The sequence below is a fragment of the Musca autumnalis genome, unplaced genomic scaffold, assembly GCF_047663935.1.
Source record: "Musca autumnalis isolate F117 unplaced genomic scaffold, ASM4766393v1 scaffold_2, whole genome shotgun sequence".
Lineage (NCBI taxonomy): Eukaryota > Metazoa > Arthropoda > Insecta > Diptera > Muscidae > Musca > Musca autumnalis.
Genome location: NW_027411755.1, coordinates 115,198,980 through 115,218,994, shown reverse-complemented (window position 1 = coordinate 115,218,994; position 20,015 = coordinate 115,198,980). Strand labels below are relative to the sequence as shown.

The window sequence follows — 20,015 nt, the reverse complement described above, 5'->3', positions numbered from 1 at the left end:
TATTCCATCTACGTTGATCCAAAACATAGACAAAACTCATTATATTACGAAGGCATCGCTTTACACCAGTGAAGACCAATAAAATACAATCAAAACGAAAACATGTATGAATGTATGAGTGAAGAAAGCAACAACCAAGTGATGTTTATCGTTTGTTTTTGTTCACGTACAGTGTGCGTGAGAGAGATAAGCAAATGCATAGACAACTCAGTGGGATCGTTGAGTATACTGTATTTGCAAAAAAGCGCATCCCTGCTTTACACAGATGACGGCGTAACTTTCTCTCTACATATATACGGTCGTTGACTGATCCTGGTTCAGTGAACTATAATTAACTATATCGACTGATCTAGTTCGTACGCTCATTTCACTGAATCGTTCAATTGAACTAGTTCGTTCATGAACTATACAACTCTAATTGACTGTTTGTCATTAGCTGTGTGTTTTTTTTCGTAATAATATGTAAAAAGTTATTACTAATAATTGTTACGAAATTTTATTGAATGTTGGCTTTTTACACGAAGTTCAGTTAAAGAGAGCGAAATGAGAGGACAGTTTTGACAGTTGTGTGCAGAGAACTTGCAAAATGTTGCTTGGAAATGTTTTTTCCAGCAACTATCCATCAGCAGTTTTACAATCTTCTGGAAATGATACGTTTTTCAAAATTTATTTGAACAAATATTTGCGATTCAGTTACCTTTGTTAATTACTGTATCAATCTATTATTTATTTTATCGAAACCCAGCAAAAATCCTCATTACAAACCTCCTTTCCCACCCATTATTTTAACAAGGGCATGTCGCGCGAAATATCTGGTTATTTTGTAACCACTGAACAAAGTAGATGGTAACCACTGAAATAAGTAGATACTGAGTAGATTCTGACTACTTATTTCAGTGGTTACAAAATAACCAGATATTTCGCGCGACATGCCCTTGTTAAAATAATGGGTGGGAAAGGAGGTTTGTAATGAGGATTTTTGCTGGGAAATAGTAGAATTTGTCACTACTTTGGAGTAAACTTTTCGTTCATACATTGGCGCTAATGTTTTTGTAATCAACTGTTATTTTGCTAAAGTTTACTGAATGCTGAAAGAGTAAAATCTAAAGTTAAATTAAGTTACTCAGTAAATCTTATTGAAAAAGTAAAAAATCATAGTTATTATTATCAAAATCCGATTCGTTAACGTTAACCGATCGCCAATAAAACGTCCTATATAAGGGTTTTGGGTCAAATGGTAAAAAATGAGGGGGTAGGAGTTCCAAGATAAGAATAAAGTTGCTTTAGGTCGCCCTATTGTACACACAGGGCTGCTCTTCTTTGCAAAGACAGTATACTCAGCGATCCCACTGAGTTGTCTTTGCAGTTGCTTTTCTCCCTCGCGTACATTGTGCGTGAACAAAAACATCATTTGTTTGTTTCTTTTTTCACGCATATATTCACACATGCATTTGTTTTGTTTGTATTTCTCTGAGCGGCGCTGTCATAGACAGACGGCAGCGTTAATTTGCATTAAGATCTGCATTTAATTTTACCCTGCCAGACGACAGTTTTTGCACTTACGAAACAGCTGATTGCTGGTAAACAACTGTTTTGTTGTTGTTTGCATTTAGTTTGTAGTTTTCCTTGTGTCTCAAAGCAGCATGCGGCAAAAAGGGGCACACGTTCCCTTGATAAGAGTAACACCAACATTCTTCACTCAGAAGTCAATGAAGAAGGTTGTGCCGTCGCATTTTCAATGATGTTTTATTTTAGCAATGCATTAACCCACACGATGTTTGTGGAGAGAGCGAAATTTACGGTCTCGATGTCGTCTGCGTGTGACCGCACATACTTCATTTGTATTGGTCTCGATACCTGTCTCAGAGCATGAATATGCTCTCTCTTCTACGTGAATATAAGGCAGGGGTGCTCAGAATAGTTCGTGTATTAGTAGTGGTAAGACACTCTCCCCATTACTAAGCAATGGCAAACGAGAAATAAAGAGAGAATACGTGTGGTTTGTTTTTACGCTACCGTAAGGAAGTGATCACCATAGATATAAGGTCTCTTTTACTCATTGGTGTACAAAATAAATGGGAGAGAATTGTTGGGAGAGTAATGTCCCTTTGTTAAACAACGGCTAACATGACTCTCATTTGGATTTGTTATTCTCTGTTGTTACGACAACGTGCAGGCGTGTACATCAACGCTTTTACTGTATTGCCATTAATGAACGTAAACAAACAAAACGATTCCCGTACCAATGTAATAAGATGAAAACCGTACGATTGCTCAAATGTACTTCGGCTATGCTTTGCCGAATTGTTTCATTCACCACCGGAACAAAAAGAATTTTTGACAAACGTTTGCCGTGCGTTATGGTGAATTACACACTCACCGAGCAAAAATCCTCATTACAAACCTCCTTTCCCACCCATTATTTTAACAAGGGCATGTCGCGCGAAATATCTGGTTATTTTGTAACCACTGAAATAAGTAGTCAGAATCTACTCAGTGTCTACTTATTTCAGTGGTTACCATCTACTTTGTTCAGTGGTTACAAAATAACCAGATATTTCGCGCGACATGCCCTTGTTAAAATAATGTTAGGGAAAGGAGGTTTGTAATGAGGATTTTTGCTGGGCAGGCACACACACATGTGATTGCTTAACAACCCTATAAATTAACATCAACGTACCACAGTGAATATTTTATCAACCACCAAACGTTTTTGATTTATTCACATGTGTTTAGTACTATTTCGTTTCCTATCTGCTCTTGTGGAGTTGAGTACTTTTCGCTTATCGTTTTGTTCGCACTCACGAATGTAAACAAAACGAAACTAAACAGCGAACTCCGCCAGCTTGGGTTATGTTTCGTTTTGTATTGTTCCTATGGAAAATACGAAACGATTGGAAATGTTATTTAAAGTATTTTTACGTACGCTGATTGCCATATTGAAATACCTAAATTCAGTATAATTCAGTTTAAAATAGATATTCTTCAGTTATCATATTCCAATTCTAAGAATAATACTTGAGGTGGCGGAAAAACTTAGTACTCTGACAAACAAAAATAAAATTGTTCTAGCTTACTTCAATACAATTTGTGGCGGAGGTTATAAAAAGATTGGCCCGACCGAACCTAACGCCTATGTTACTTCCTACTATTAAAAAACTCCGGAAACATATTAGGTCGGTACGATAACGTTCCCAGGTATAATTACTCAGCAAGTTCCAGCAACTTCTCTCAGTGAATTTTACTCTCTCAAGCAAGAAAACTTGCAGAAAGTTATCGAACAACATTTTGCAAAAACTTGCAAGAAAGTCAGCTGTTTCCGAAAATTGTTTTTGTTTCTTTTGATATTTCAAACCAAATGGAACAAAAACATAAATTTTAAAATTGTATTTGACTTATTTAAAGCAGTAATTCTATCCACAACGCTTTAAAATCTAAAAAAATGTGAAATTGTGAAATTTTCTTGGTCAAAAATGTTAACATTTCAAGTTGTTTGCATTCAACAGCTGATTAAAAGTCAGCTGGCCGAATTTACAAAAATTTGCAAGTTCTCAGTAAACATTTTTTACGAGTTTGTACAAATTTTTGGGTTATCGTACAGACCTATTATTAATTTGAGCCACTCTATTAGTAAATTCACCAACTTCTTTTTCCTTAATTGAAAAGTTTTGAGTTTTAGTGCTATGCATTTCGTTTGCAATTAAAAAACGATTTCAGAATATCACTACTGAAAATGTTAAATGTTGGAATCGTGAAAACTTTAGTTTCCCTTTACTTCTTGGAATTTCTTTAATGATTTTGACAAAAACAATTAAAAACTATTTAAATCAATAACCATTAAGTCAGCATTCACTTCTTTCATTTCTTTCATCGTTCATCATTAAACTTAAGATCACCAGTGTCATTTGGCAAATATATTTTAGCATTTGGCGGGGAAAGCTACATTTTTGATACACGAAACTGTAACAAAATGAGGATGATGGTACTCTGATATGCGGGGGTATATTGAGGTATGATACTTAAAAAGTGCACGAATAAGTTACAACAAGAGCAGCAAAAGGGATACAAAAAGTTTTGCGATGCTTTGAATTCGTTTCAAGTTTCCCACCTGTGGCTTTTAGGAATCGTGTTGTTGTTGTTTGACCACTTTCAGTGGCTTGTCGTTGGCGGTGGTAATGTTGTATTGTTGCTTCTTCTTACATTTAACTTGTTGCGGCGGTTTGTTCTGCTTTGCATTGATTACACTGCAATCTGTACAAGAAAGGCGACAAACGAAAAACACGAATATCCACACAGAAGCGGTGTCGGGTGTTAAATTGTTTTGCAACACTAACGATTTTCTTTATTTTTTTCACACGTTTGGGTTTTCACTCTCGACAATTATACAATTTTCCTTTCATAGGCACGATTTTATTTGTTTTCTTCTATAATCTCTTTCCTCTCTATCCTTCGTTTATTATTATTAACGATTATTAGAGAATTTTCACGGTCAACTAATGACAAAACGACGGACACAAATAATTTTTTCATAACCTCTCTCTCTTAACCGTTTGTTATGATGTTTTGTTGTTTTTTTTCGATACTGGCGAAAAATTCAGTTGCGTGCACAGCACTCAAATTATTTTAGAAAAATTTTGAACCTGGTGTGTTCCGGTTGCTACCAAATGCAAAACAAAACTGAGAAAATATTTTTTATGACTAAAAGTAGTGCGAGAATGAGTATGAATAGTAGTGTACCTACGTAGTCGACAGACCACAGAACCGACTGAGTTCAACAGACGAGAATTATGGTAATGGCTTTAAGTCAGCCATCCATCCAGACAACCAAAGCCGCTGTTTGTTCTTCATCCTCTGCTTTCGTTACAGTATTTGTTGTTATTTTGTTTGTTCTCTGTTATTATGGAATGAGAATCTCATTTTCGTGTTGCGTTTCTCATTCTGACTTGATGTTTTTGTTATTATTGTTGTTGTTAAACAACAGTGGCTTATATGTTACTGGTTGGACCATTGTTGGTTTGTTTATTATTTGGTACGGTTGGTTGGGTTGGTTGATTGGGCAAACCTAACCGACATTGTTCTTGTATTAGAGATGCACGATAGGTGTTCGAATCGGTTACTGGGCAGGTATTCATTGTAATGCATCAAGTGACCTGAGCTAAGTTATTTTTTTCGAAATGAATGTTAACATGTAACGTTGATTTAACGTCTAAATTTAAAGGTCCTTTCCGTGCAAGAAACTACAAGTTTGAATATTTTTAAACGAAAAGCGTTCCCATATAAATACCATTGAGGTATATGATACCCTACACCACTGTTAATGTGTAAAATATATATGGAATATATGTAAAATATATATCTGAACCGATTTCCATATAATTTTGCACGTTTATTTCTGGACCAAACTCCGACACAAGTTGGTGCAAATACGTTTAATCGGCCGAAAATATATATGGAAGCTATATACAAATCCGAACCGATTTCGATAAAATTTGGCAAATTTATTTCTAGACCCTTTGCAGTTACAGATTCCAAATTTCATCGAAATCGGACATATATAATGCATTTGGTGTAGCAAATACGTGAAATAGCCCGAAAATATATATGAGAGCTTGGAGTGGTTTTGAAAAATCGAAGTCGGATTTTTATATGCGGCACCCCCCTGGTAAAATTTTCTCTTCGATTGGACATAAATGTGGCCTTCAGAGAAATTTTGTGAAAATTCACCTTTGGCCCCATCCAAATTACTATGGAAACTTTGAGGCTCCAGTGGCACGTGATAACATATTCCGATTGTGCTCAAATTTTAGCAATCTTAAAATCTAACAAAACTTAACACTTTAGAGGGTGTCGCATTAAAAAAATCCGACATCGTTTTTTTCCCTTTGAGTTAAAACCAGCCTAATGGGAGCTATATCCAATAGGGTTATGACTTTTTTCTTCAAAAATGATTCCCTGTAGTGAGAATGAATGAACTTTTGCCTACTAATGCCTAAAATAACATCCATTGAATTTTATTATAAAAAAAGGTTCCGTACAAACCACTTTGATTTTTTTTTTTTTTGAAAAAATACTATGAAATTAAAATTTTTTTTTTTGAAAATTTTGCCTTTTTAGGCGAAGATAATTTTTTAGTATTAATTTTTTAATTTATTAATCGAGCTTTATGATCTATAATGCAAGTGAAAAAATTTTTATTTTTAAAATTATTTTCTGTTGCACGAATGAATGAATGACCTTTTGCCTATTAATGACCAAAATAACACATTAATGACTAAAATCACAAAATTATTTAAAAAGGTGTCGCACAAACCACTTTTAATTTTTATGATATTTGAAATATTGTTATATAGTATAAAATTATATATATATATGTAATAATACGACGATAAAGTAGTGAGAAACCAACGGTTATATCATTTCGGTTATGTCGTGTGTCCCTATACCTTGTTTTCAATTAAATATCTGCTTATAGTGACTTCAAAAAATTGTCAAAAGTTGTCAAGAAGCTTTTAGTTCGGAAGTTTTTTTATCGAATCACTTTATAATTAAGATTTTATATAATATTATATAGAAACTCATCACGCTATGATACAGGGATATGAGGTTGTAAAAAAGTCATTACCCTAATATCCAAATCTTAACCCAATTTTACCAAAAGCAATTGCGTGCTTTCTATGGCTAAACAAATTATATTCTCCAAGTTTCAGCTGAATCTGAGATTAAATGCGACCTGTACGTTGCTAACGGACGGATGGACAGACATGCATAAATCAACTCAGAAAGTGATTTCATGTATATCCCCAAAAGGAACTATGGGCCTATATTGTTTCCTTATGCATGTTACATGCAAATGCACAAAAACATAATAGGGCATAAAAAACAAGTAAAAAGGCGTTAAGTTCTGCCGGATTGAATTTTATAGACCCTCTGCGAACCCCAAATGCCTAATTTTAGCTACTAGGGTCAGCTATAGACTTGAAAATACCTGAAATCGGGTGGAACAGTAATATGGGGCCTATACATATGGGATGGAGAAGTTTTTAACCACTGCGAACCATTAATGCCAAATGTACGTTCAAAATTTTAAATGGCCACTGGAAACCCTAAATGTCAAATTACATCCGATTTAGGCAGAAATTTATACAATAATTGGGGGGCAAAACCAAAACGTGGACATTAGGGTTATGACTTTTTTACAACCTCATATCCCTGTATCATAGCGTGATGAGTTTTGCCATAAGATTACATAAAATCTTAATTATAAGGTGATTCGGTGAAAAAACCTCACGCACAAAATGTTTTTAAAATTTGAATTTATCAAAATTATGGACAATTTTTTAAAGTCACTGGAAACAGATATATAATTGAAAATAAACTTTAGAGCCACATGAGATAATTAAAATGACATAAAATTTATTTCTCACTATTTTTCTTCAATTCTGAGAATCGTAAACATGTCGTAAACGCTTTTATTCAAAAATATAATTTTTTAACAAAAAACAAAACATTTTAAATTTTTTCAAAGTGACTTTTTTCGCGACTTTTTTAATATTTGAATGAAATAAACGATATTATAGTTATTAGTAGGCTTATATTTATTCATTCGTGCAACAAAAAATAATTTTTTGAAAAAAAAAATTTTCATTTCATATATTTTTTCAAAAAATTATTTGTTTAAAATCGATTTGTGCGTGAACTTTTTTTATATTTCAATGGAATAAACGATAGCATAGTGATTAATAGGCAAAAGTTCATTCATCCCTGCTACAGGAAATCATTTTTGAGGAAAAATGTCAAAAAGTCATAACCCTAGTGGACATATGTCCAACATTTTTAGTGGAGAAGTCTCTGACCACCAGCCAAGCCCCAAATGTGATATTACAGCTAATTCGGCCCGAAAATGTAGCTAAAACCGTACAAAATCCTGAAATCGGTTGGTATTGTTATATGGGGCTATAACAAAACCTAGACCTATGAATGCTACCGTTATATGAGGGATATTCCAAAACGTGGACCCATGCCTACAATTTTTGGTGGATAGCTAATTCGTCAAAATACCTGGCTAAAAACGTTAAAATACCTGAAATCGGGAGGTAACATTATATGGAGGCTATTCCAAAAACGTGGATTCGTATAGACCATCTTCGATCTTGACCAAAGACGTATTTTCCAAAATTCCATCGTCCTATCTCAGATAAATTTCCAAATGTTTGCAAACGAAAAGAGACTTACTTATGCTTAGAATATGGAAAGACCATTTTTCCAAACGTTTGGTATCCAATAGTAGCGAAGATGACGAAGATACTAAAGATTCAATACCAGAAGATTGTATTGAATGTATACCGCCCGGCAAAGATGAGGTAAAAACAACAATGAATCGGCTCAAAAATAATAATGAAGCAGGTGTCGATGGCTTACCAGCCAAGTTGTTTAAGACCGGAGGCGGCGACACGCTGCTAAAGTGTATTCATCAGCTAGTTAGCACCATATGGTAGGATGAACGCGTACACGACGATGGGAACCTGAGCATCCTGAGTTCCGGCCACAAGAAAGGAGATAACGCTGTATGCTCAAACTATAGGGGCATAAATTATAAGATAGTGTCAGGGATATTGTGGAACGACTAAAGCCTATGGTCAACGAAATAATTGGGCCATAACAATGCGGCTTTAGACCTGGGAAATCCACTATTGACCAGATATTTACCTAGCGGTAAATCCTGGAGAAGACCCAAGATATGCAGATCGACATCAACCATATTTTTTGTCGATTATAGAGAAGCCTTCGACAGTATCCTCAAGGTATTTCAAGCCATGTCTGAATTCGGTAACCCCGCAAAGCTCATCTGTTTCCGTTTCATTTTGAAATTACTTTAACGGATACCCGGTCCTCTGTTAAAATAGGAAGGAACATCTTCGAAGAGTTTAGTACCAAAATAGGTTTCAGACAAGGAGACAGCCTTTCGTGTGACTTATTCAACATACTGCTGGAAAAGGTTTTACGAGATGCAAATAAAAATAACACTTAAAAAAACTGTGATATTATCTGTGTATGTATGTTCCAAATATGGGTACTTGCGCAAGATATTGTCAGGGATATTGTAGAATGACTAAAGCCTATAGTCAATGAAATGATTGGGCCATAACAATGCGGCTTTAGACCTGGCAAATCCACCATTTCCCAGATATTTAACCAGAGGTAAATCCTGGAGAAGACCCAAGATATGCAGATCGACAACAACCATATTTTTTGTCGATTATAGAGCAGGCTGAATGATGCAATGATGCATTAGCACTGCATTTTAACTAATCCATTGGCACTGCATTTTAACTATCACTTTGGAATCGCAATTAACTAGGATGCAATCCAATTTGCATCCAAAGCACGTGTTTGATGCAGTGCTTTGGATGGAGTTAAAAAGCACTCTTCGGAATGTGTTTTTGTGCAGTTCAAAGATGCAATAAAAATGCAAGCCATTGCAAACTAAAAAGAATTTATTATATGTGTAAAACAAAAATATTAAAAACTTTATTACATTAACACAAATTATGACATTTCTTCATTAAATTCAATCGCAACTGATTCTGTTTCGTCCGCTCTTCACTTAATCCAAGCTGAAATGTTTTTGCTTCATCTGCTAAAGGGCTTCTTATATTGTCTTCCCATCACCAGTTGAGATTTCGATAAGTACTCCAATAGCAATTCATTAGGAAATTTTCTTCTCGTGAGTTACCGTAAAAATTTTCCCAGCGTTTGGTTGTATTTTTTATTTTATATAAAAATTTTTGAAATTTTTTGAATATACCTGAAATCAGGTGGTACATCTACCAACATTCATCCATAGGTTACATCTAATTTTGGGTCGAAACATCGATAAAAGAACTTCCAAAACTTGGACCTATGTTCACAACTTTTATAGGAAAAGTTTTGTGTACATTTAATTTAGCCCGAAAACGTCGATAAAAATATCAAAATATCCCAAGTCGTACATATATGGACTATTCCAGATCGTGGGCCTAAGTCTACAATTTTTAGTAGAGACTTTTTGACCATTAGAAACTATTAATGCTAAATTATAGCTAATTCGGTCTGAAAATTTAACAAAAACGACAAAATACCTGAAATCTGGAGGTAAAGTAAAATGGGTGCTGTACCAAAACGTTGCCGATATAGCTCATCTTCGAACTTGACCTGGCTACAGACAAAATATATATGCACAATATTTGCTTCTTATCTCAATTTGTGTGGATACTACTTGTAATTTTAGAGGAATATAGGGCCGCAAATGATTATTTCAATGCGTTACAAACGGAAAAACAAACTTAATATACCATACACACTTGAATGAAATGAACATTTTTGACGTCTACGCCTTTTTCAAATATAATTCGAATTATTTTAATTGTAATTCGAGAATCATATTTGTAATTCGTAACATTTCGTTTGTAATTCGAGAATTCCATTTGTAATTCGAATTGTTCAATTTGAAATTTGTAACTATTCCATTTGTAATTCGAATTATTCCGTTTGTAATTCGAATGATTTCATTTGTAATTTCAAATAAAATAATTCGAATTACAAATGGAATAATTCGAATTTCAAATGGAATAATTCAAATTACAAATCGAATAATTCGAATTACAAATGAAATATTACGAATTACATCTGAAATGTTGAAGAAGGATTAACAAACTTTTATTCATATGTACATATTTCGACATTTTTTATCAACGCTGAAGTCCAACATTTTCCGGAGGTTTTTATTATCGTTAAACTCGAATAATCGTATCACCAACTACACATCACTATTCCACACTTCGTTTACTGCGACTATAAGAACAGCATTCAGGCATGTTTTTCAAGCCTGTCTTTTTCATTCGGGCCTTTGTTCCCCCTTAATTGCACTTTACTGTTTGTTGCTCTCACAGTCCAACGCACACACACACACGTATACATCGGCACCACATTCAGCTCAGAATAAAAACGAAAAGACACAATGAAATAAATAAAACCCAAAAAGCGAATGGTGGTTGGTTCAAACTATGAAGCCGGTAGTAACTTATTACGTTATTGTCGGCATCCGTTGCATTTGCAAAACTACCAACAGACAATAATCAAAAATGGTCGAAATGAATTATGAAGATTTGAAATTGGTCGTTTTGTATAGACGCAGAATAGTGCTTGCAGACTTTGCAAAATCAGTATCTTCAGGGGTTTAAACAGCAACAAAGAACTGGATGTAGTGTTTTTTGCAAAGTCGGGGCACCACTGATGTAATCCTAATAAGACAGTAAATTTGCTTGTAATTGGACTGTTTAACTCCATTTTCACAAACGTTTCTTTATAATCACAGTCAACTGATCAATCTCGATTTGACATTAAAATGTACATATGTATGTCAAACGAATATACATATGAAAATCGATTATCGCGATAATGAGAGTAAAAGTTCACTTGAAATACCTACAATTATTTCAAATTCTGTCTTCTGGTTAACGTAGTGAACGGAATTCTGACTATCCAAGGGTTAAGAATTTTATGTTACATACAATTTATTCCGTCATGCATGTCATCATGTCCTCAGCTGGGCCTCCGCCAACTTTGTTTTTCTTCCTCTTTCATGTAATAACATATACTCGTAACCTATACTACAACTTTTGGTGGGGTAATTAAATCGCTGTTTTCTAATGCTTATTCCCAGCAGAGTTATTATTATTAACATTTGCTACGTTTTTTATGAACTTACTTGGGGAGTTTGTTGTTCCCATAGCTGCTGTTGGACATGTTTGTTTTGCTTGCCTTATCTCAGCATCATCTACTCGTTCGGTTACATCGAATTGAGTATTCTGGAGAGTGTCGACAAAGAGTTTTTCAATGAATTCTCTGTGATCGCTGTTATTTTTGGTTTCCAAGTGCTGTTGTTCGTTTTGTAATTCATCTTTGCTCGGCACCACTTTTTCTCCAATATTGGGTTTTACTGTTGAAGATTTTAACTCGTTGGTTGTTGTCTTTGCTAATGGTTTGCTGGTTTCACAGGGCGGTTGTGGTGCCAAGCGTCGTTTCTTTTTTAAACTGGAGACTTTTTGGGTATCGTTTGTAGTTGGGTTTGATTTGCCGCTTTGCCAGCTAAATTTATTTGATTTCGTTTTCTTTGGCTTGCTACCTACAGTTTTTTCCATATTTAGTCAATAATAAAATAAAACGGAAATAGAAAGAGATGGATATTTCTTGTTCATAGACTGGCTGGCTAATGGGCAACAACATACAATACAACAACAGTTTTTAATTAATAAATGAATTAATTGGAAAAGAGTGAAGCAAACCACAAAGAACAATTAAAGGAATCTCAAAATGGGAACATCATGCAAAGAACACATTTACTAACATAGTCTATGTATGCATGTGTGTGTGTTGAGGGTATTTGACTGTATTTGCATGAGTATGAGATTTGTTGGGTGTACAAAAGGTAATACGGCTGGATGGTACGCACAGTGAATCAAAAACCTTGTCATGCTATAAACTAATGATTAGATTACATGTAACAAATGGAAAAGGAACAGAGATTGTACATTTTGGAAGAATAGATTCATAACCCTGAAACCACCGGAAAATGTGATCAAAGGAATTATACGACTTGTAAAATAACACTAAAGTTTGTATCAACACAATATTGGACCCATGTCCATGCTTCTCCCGTAGGACCCGCCACTCCCCCGAAGAAGTACGTATGACTGATATCAGTTTCAAAATTTTATTTACTTTTAATCTTTCCAAAACAAATACAAATGATTAGAATCATATAAAAAATAATATTCTACAAAATATTGAAGATTTTTGTATCGGATTTGGATCAGTTGCATATGTTTTGACCATTAAATTTTAAGGCGAGTTATGTATTTTCATATTTTGTTAACGTTTTTGTTGTATAACGGGTCAAAAGTTTTTATTTTCTTATATTTGAAGCAATGAACTATAAATAATTGCAGAACAATACTTAATTTTACTTTAAAAAAAATATTTTAAAAAATTTTCCTAAAACGTGCAATTTTGTTGCAAATGTATTGGCCAACACTGCACATATTTCTTCGTTTGGCATAAATTGATTATGCGAACAGCTGGTAGAAAAAAATCTGAAATTTTTACCGTAGGTAGATCTTCTCATCCCGATTACAAAAATCCATACTTCCCGAGATATGGGCCTCTGAAATTCTGAAAATTCTCTTGTTTACTTCGAAAAAATATTATAATTTAAATCAAAATGTTGTTCCCGTGCCCGAGATTTGCTGTCCATAGGAGAAAGTCTTAAATCTCCGACCGAAGGCCGGCTATTTACAGATACATTGTGTTGCATATGATAGTGTATTCCACAAGCTTTACAGTGTCATTATCCGTTCAAAAATGACGATGTTATAAACTCGGGAATTTCCGGATTTCAGATTTCAGATTTTTCTGCCAGCTGTTCGTATAATCAATTTATTCCCTTCGTTTTAACACCAAACTGTTGTATCAACATTAAGTGATCGTTCGTTTATTTTTGATTTGAACATTGTTCACTATAATGAATTATATCGATTGAACCGTTCGTTCGTATGTATACTTTTAGCCTCCGACCTACAGAAAAGAAGCAAACACAACACTTCGGATGCCTATAGGGGGTTTTTGAGATTGTGGGGCAATTTCTCAGAAAGTATGGGGCAATTTCTCAAAAAAATCTTAGACAAGTTTTTAAACTGCACTTTTCCTAAACTTTGTGTGGAAGTATTCGAAGGAGTGGTCCGATAAAGTCGATATTCGGACATAACTCGAGGCTGTAAGAAATAATACGATATATAACGTTTATCTTACGTACTGGCAGAAAAATCTGGTACCAAAAAAAAAAAAAAAAAATACGCCGTCGTTACAGGGCCCGCAAGAACAATTTTTCGGAAAAAATTCTAAACGATCCGAGATGAGTTGGTCCGAAGGAATGGACGGATATAGTCCATATTCGAACCCGATCTATACATGGATGCAATATTTCCATATGCAAAGTTATGACCAATTCGGTTACTCCCTTTGAGAGTTATCGTGCGCACAATTTTAGCGACACTTTTTGAAAACGCGGACACAACTCCCAACGAATTTTATTAAAAAAAATATTTTTTGCATAATTGAAATTTATAATTATTTTCTATTGATCTGGCAAATAACCGTTATAAATTTTAGAAACACTTAGAATTTAAGTGGAATTGTACATTTGAGAAGGCTTAAGTGTCAAACAATGCCGAAGTATCCACAAAATTCCCCTCATTTCATAAAAGTATTCAAAAACGAAATTACGTCTGACATTATGTGAGTAGCAGTTGGGAGAAATTTTACCAGACTACGGTATTCCGCGAAGACATACAATATTCAAATTTCTGAATATGGGCATGTAAATATAATTTTTTTCTTAACTTGGTGTAGTAAGAAAGAATCGTTTTTTTATCGAGCGATTTTTAAAGTATTTGCATAGCTTTACAGAAATTTTTAATTTCTTTACTTGTAATTGTAAAAATATTTTTATATTTAGAAGCTATTATCTACTTTTTCAGCCAAAATTTGCTATAATTTGGCATATAGGGTTCCACTGGTCAACAAACGTCTCCGTCAAAAGTTGTGTATATAGATCCACGCATTAAACGGTATCGTCCGATTTAAGGTATTTGGATGTCATTAGGGTTCGATGTGGTTAAAACAAGTTAAAACGAATCAGTCGGCTTTGCCGACAGAGATATATTATAAGCTGTTATGTATTAGGGTGGTTTCAGATACTGTGACCCTTTTGGGCGTATGAACAACTAAAGCTCGCAAGTGTTGCGGAGAAAGTACCTGAAGGAATGGATCGCCATACTCCATTTTGGAAGTGGATTTTATTTTAGGAGTCATTTCAGAGATTGTGGACCAGTATCTCATAAGGCATGGACTTGTTCACGAAAAACATAATATCGCTGTAAACAGGAATAGGAATGGCTTCGGTATAATTTTCCAAACGATCTTCGAACAGATTCTGAACTGCACTTAAATAAAAATGTTGAACTTTTGTGGACAAAATATTACATAGGGGGTTTTTAACAGATTTTGGACCATTTTCTCAGGAAGTATGGACATGCCCCTGAAAAAACGTGTACAGTCGTGATGGGGGCAGCGAATACAAGTTGTTGCAAAGAGAATCAAAGCGATTTGAGAGCAGTCCTTAAACTGCACTTTCCAGAAATGTTGGGTGGGAGGTACCCGAATGAGTGGACCGATAGTGCCTATATTAGAACCTCATCTATGTCTGATAGACGTTTCCCTATGTGCAAAGTATGGAGAAAATCGGTTACTCACTTCAAAAGTTATCGTGCCACAATTTTCCAAACATTTTTCGAACTTTTGTGGGAGAGGTACCCGAAGGAGTGGACCAATATGACCCATCGTCGAACTTTAACTAAGTTTGGTCAAAATATTACGAAGGCCAAATTTTGGACCTAATCGGTTGATCCGTTCGGGAGTTATCGTGCGCTCGAACCAGACAGACAGATAGACGGAGGGTTAAATCAACTCCAAAGTGTCTGAAACGGATTTTGTCCAAACATACTTGGGGTCTAAAACCATTATTTCGGCGAGGCACATTTTGTCTGTATGAAATGGGTATAAAAACTTCTTCACAAAAAATACGGTCAAAGGTCCACGTTTTGGTATGGCCCCATAAAACGACACCACGGACATTTTTAAGTTTCTTATCTATATTTTCGGGCAAGATTGGGTGTTATTTGCACTTTTTATGGTTCCCAGTGGTTAAAAAAAATTCTGTATCAAAAATTACCATTACCATTTTAAGGTAAAGCCCCAATATAACTGTACCGATCGATTTCAGGTATATTCAATTTTATATATACACCACTACTCCTGTGCATAAGCTTTTCACTCGTAACATTTCTTTTAGGGAGATACTAAAGTTTATCTATGTGGCTTTTATGCCAAATGACTTAAGGCGAACTGAACCAAAATAATTAATATTTAATTTTATATTTGACTACTGTCGACATCTACGTGGTACTGATTGAAAGCTTTGCTGGTCTTCTTGATTAGCATTTTTATACCCTCAGCATTTATGCTAACGAGGGTATATACACCTTCATACGGGGAAAATGTGCTTCATCGAAATAATGGTTTTAAACCCCAAGTATGTTTGGATGAAATACGTTTCAGACAATTTGGAGTTGATTTAGCCATGTCCGTCCGTCTGTCTGGCTGGCTGGAGCGCACGATAACTCTCGAGCGGATAACCGATTCGTACCAAAATTTGGTTTTTTTGTAATATTTTGTCCAAACTTAGTTTAAGTTCGAAGATAGGTTATATCGGTCCACTCCTTCCGGTACCTCCCCCACCAAAGTTCCAAATTTTTTTGGAAAATTTGTGCGCACTATCACTCTTGAAGAGAGTAACCGATATCGTCCATACTTTGCACATCCTAATATATCTATCAGATTCGAATATGTGATATATTTGTCCATTCCTTCGGATAAGTTCACTTTAAGACCTGCTCTCGAATCACTTTGAGTTTTATGGAAGCCACTTGCATTCGCTGCCTCAATTACGATGGTAAAAGTTTTTTTTCCGGGGCAAGTCAATACTTCTTGAGAAAACAGCCCGAAAGGTGTAAAAACCCCTATGGCACCATATGTAGTAGCTGGAGAGCACGATAGTTCTCGAACTGATCAACCCATTTGATCCAAAAGTTGGCCATCGTCAAAGCTGTCCAAACTTAATTTCAGTTCGAAAATGGGCAATACCGGTCCAAAACTTCCGGTTCTTCCCCCCATTATTTAAAAAATGTCACTAAAATGGTATGCATGATATCTCTTGAACGGGCCAATCAAATTTGGATCCCCTAATATTTTGTCCAAATTTAGTTTAATTTCTAAAATGGTCCATATCGGACCTCTCCATACGGTACTCCCCACAAAAGTTCAACATTTGTGTCTAATAGGGATATAACCAAAAAAAAAAAAAAAACCACGCCAGTACCATTTGCGGAATATTGTCCTGATAACGAAAACGCGTATTTTTGTTCGAAAAAAGTGAAAACAGTTTACTAAAGCCTTTTTGATATGAATAAATATTGTAGAATAAATATTTGTAGAAAACAAATAGGATTCTCACAGGCAGAGTCATTAAAAACAGTCTGTAACTTTCGCGAATTCGTTGCAAATGATCGATCTGTCCGTAGATTAAAGTTTAAATTCACATAGGCAAAGCCGACTGATATTTTTTTCTTGTGCATGTCTTCAATAAACCAAATAGAAGCTTAGCGTATTTTGCAATAACTCTGATATTTTACCATAAATGCCACCTTTTGTGTTAATTTAATGCTCAGATAGTTTAGTTTCACTATCAAGCACTCTCCTTGGAATATGTCCACCAGAAGCAGAAATATCTGACATGGAAATAAAATTTCATTAATTGGAAACTGGAATATCGCAGCGTCTTTTTCAGCATCGCAAGCATTTCACAAATTTTTAACGTAATTGGGAACATTAAAAAAAAAAATGGAAAAATGGGATGTATTACCGACTATTGCGATATCTCCGTTATTTGACCATCACTACCAATCTATTTTTGTTAATTATGGCTATTGGCTAAGTAGCTTCAGCTCCAGATTTCACACCGCCTTCGAGCCGTTTTTCTCATAGGGGCAATGCCCCTATATTCCATAGAAACATAGGGATTTTCTTCAACATGAGTTTCTGCTCTTTACATCAAAGATTTTTGCGCTTTGCTGTATTTGTCTCTCTGGAACGACAGTAGGTTACCCTCCACCTTGGATATTCTTAATATTTATGGAATAATTTTCACAAATTTATGTAGAGTTTTTTAAGCACTGTGAGTGCAAAATGCCTAATTTTAGCTAATTCGGTAAAATCGTGCGGTACCGTTACATGGGGACTATACCACAATATTGGGCAATGTTCATAATTTTCATAGAGACGGGTTTATCCATTTTGAATCATATATGCCAACAGACATCCAATCTTACCCGAAAATGTAGATAAAAACTTATAAACCTGAAGCCTTTTTATAGGGTCATACCAAAACGTTGACAATTTTTGTTCGAGAAGTTTTGTGACAGCTAGAGAAACGTAGCTAAAACACTGAAATTACCTAAAATCGGGAGGTACCATTATGTGGGTGCTATACCGAAACATGGATCAATGTCGACAATTTTTGCTGGAGTAGTTTCGAAACTGCAGGGAACATCAAATGCCAAATTCAGTCAGAAAATGTATCTAAAACCCTCAAAATACCGAAAATCAGGAGGTACCATTATATGGGTGCTATACATAAATCTGAACCTATGTTGAAAATTTTTTGAGGGCAAGTTTCTTGTTCGTGTTTCGTGTATGCAGGTAGTGCAGTAAACAAATTTAGCTAAAACCCTAAAAATACAGAAAATTGGGAGGTACCGTTATATGGCGGCTACATCTAAACATGGGCCTATGTTGACAATTTTTGGGTAAAAAAGCGTTATGACCGTTAAGAACCTCAAATGTCAAATTACACCTAGTTCGATTAAAATTATACTTAGGCCCTCAAAATACCGAATATCGGGAGGTGCCATTATGTTGAAAATTTCGGGTGAAGAAGAACCTAAAAACCTAACCCTAAATGTCAAATTACAGCTAGTTTGGTTCAAAATTGTAGCTAAAATCCTCAAAATACCGAAAATTGGGAGGTTTACTTATATGTCGGCTATACCTAAACATGGACCTATGTTGACAATATTTGGTGATAAGTGTGGTGACCCCTGAGAACCTTAAATGTCTAATTACAGTCAGTTCGGTTAAAAATTGTAGCTAAAATCCTCAAAATACCAAAATCGGGAGGTAACGTTTTGTGGAGGCTATACCTAAACCTGGGCCTATGTTGAAAATTTTCAGTGAAGAATAACCTAATAACCTAACCTTAAATGTCAAATTACAGCTAATTCGGTAAAAATTGAAGCTAAAATCCTCAAAATACCAAAATCGGAAGGTTTTATTTATTGAAAACCTACACAACAAGAAATTAATTCTTATAGTGCAGGATTATATAAAAATATACAATCTCCAATTTAATAATTTAAATATAATTTAAATTTCGAAATTAATAAATGAAATAACAAATATCAAAATAAAAATTGGTACAAACATATTTTTAATGGAGTTAATTACTTAATTTTCCATACAAATTTTTGAGAGCGAACAACAACATTGTTCAATTTAAATTACTGTCCGAACGATGATAATATATGCCCCATCTCTAACAAATGAGAGTATTTATCGAAATAAATTAATTAAGACAGGAAAAATACAAAATTTAATAATTTATTAAAAACACAAACATATTTAGAAAAACTGCTAAATCCGAATGAAAAGTAAATATATATTTGAAAATTTTGCCTATTAGAGCAAAGATCACTTTTAATATTAATTTTTAATTAATTTCTCGTTGGAATCGAGCTTAATGACCGTTTATTTTTGCAAGTGAATGTGACATGCATGTTTCGCCGTTGGTAGAGCGGCTCATCGGACATATCGGCTGCGGAGTGGCTCCTCTGTCATCGAACTTTTTTCTTTCAAATGCGATTTTTTGTTTTTTTGTTTTTACAACAACAATCAGCTGAGTTAGGCTGGGGTTTGAACCCACTTCCTTGAAAAAACACAGGAAAAAAGGTATTGTCACGACGTGTTAGCGTTCAGAACCAAACTCATTACTTTCAAAGGAAGCGATAAGCGTTTGTCATGAAAGAAGAACATTTCGATGACAGAGAAGCCACTCCACAGTCGATATGTCTGATGAGCTGCTCTACCAACGGCGAACATGCATGTCACATAGTGGTGGTTTTGTGCGTTCGAATCTTCGGCTTTTCCTTTTCACTTGCAAAAAATAAACAGTCATTAAGCTCGATTCCAACGAGAAAGTAATTAAAAATAAGTAAGAAAGTATCTGTCAGCTGTGCTGACGGAGATAT

At 34.8% G+C, this 20,015-nt stretch overlaps 1 protein-coding gene across 16 annotated transcripts in view; it reads right to left on the bottom strand.

The window, feature by feature from the left end:
• The window catches only part of capu (formin protein cappuccino), a 259,823-nt gene that overhangs the window by 200,380 nt on the left and 39,428 nt on the right, over positions 1 to 20,015 (bottom strand). For 7 of the 16 annotated variants that reach the window (XM_073969010.1, XM_073969014.1, XM_073969012.1 and 4 more), the window contains exon 3: positions 11,747 to 12,163. The exons of the other annotated variants lie outside the window; for them this stretch is intronic. In XM_073969010.1, the coding sequence (XP_073825111.1) occupies positions 11,747 to 12,163 (417 nt within the window). The remainder of the gene's footprint in view (positions 1 to 11,746; positions 12,164 to 20,015) is intronic. 16 annotated transcript variants of the gene reach the window in all.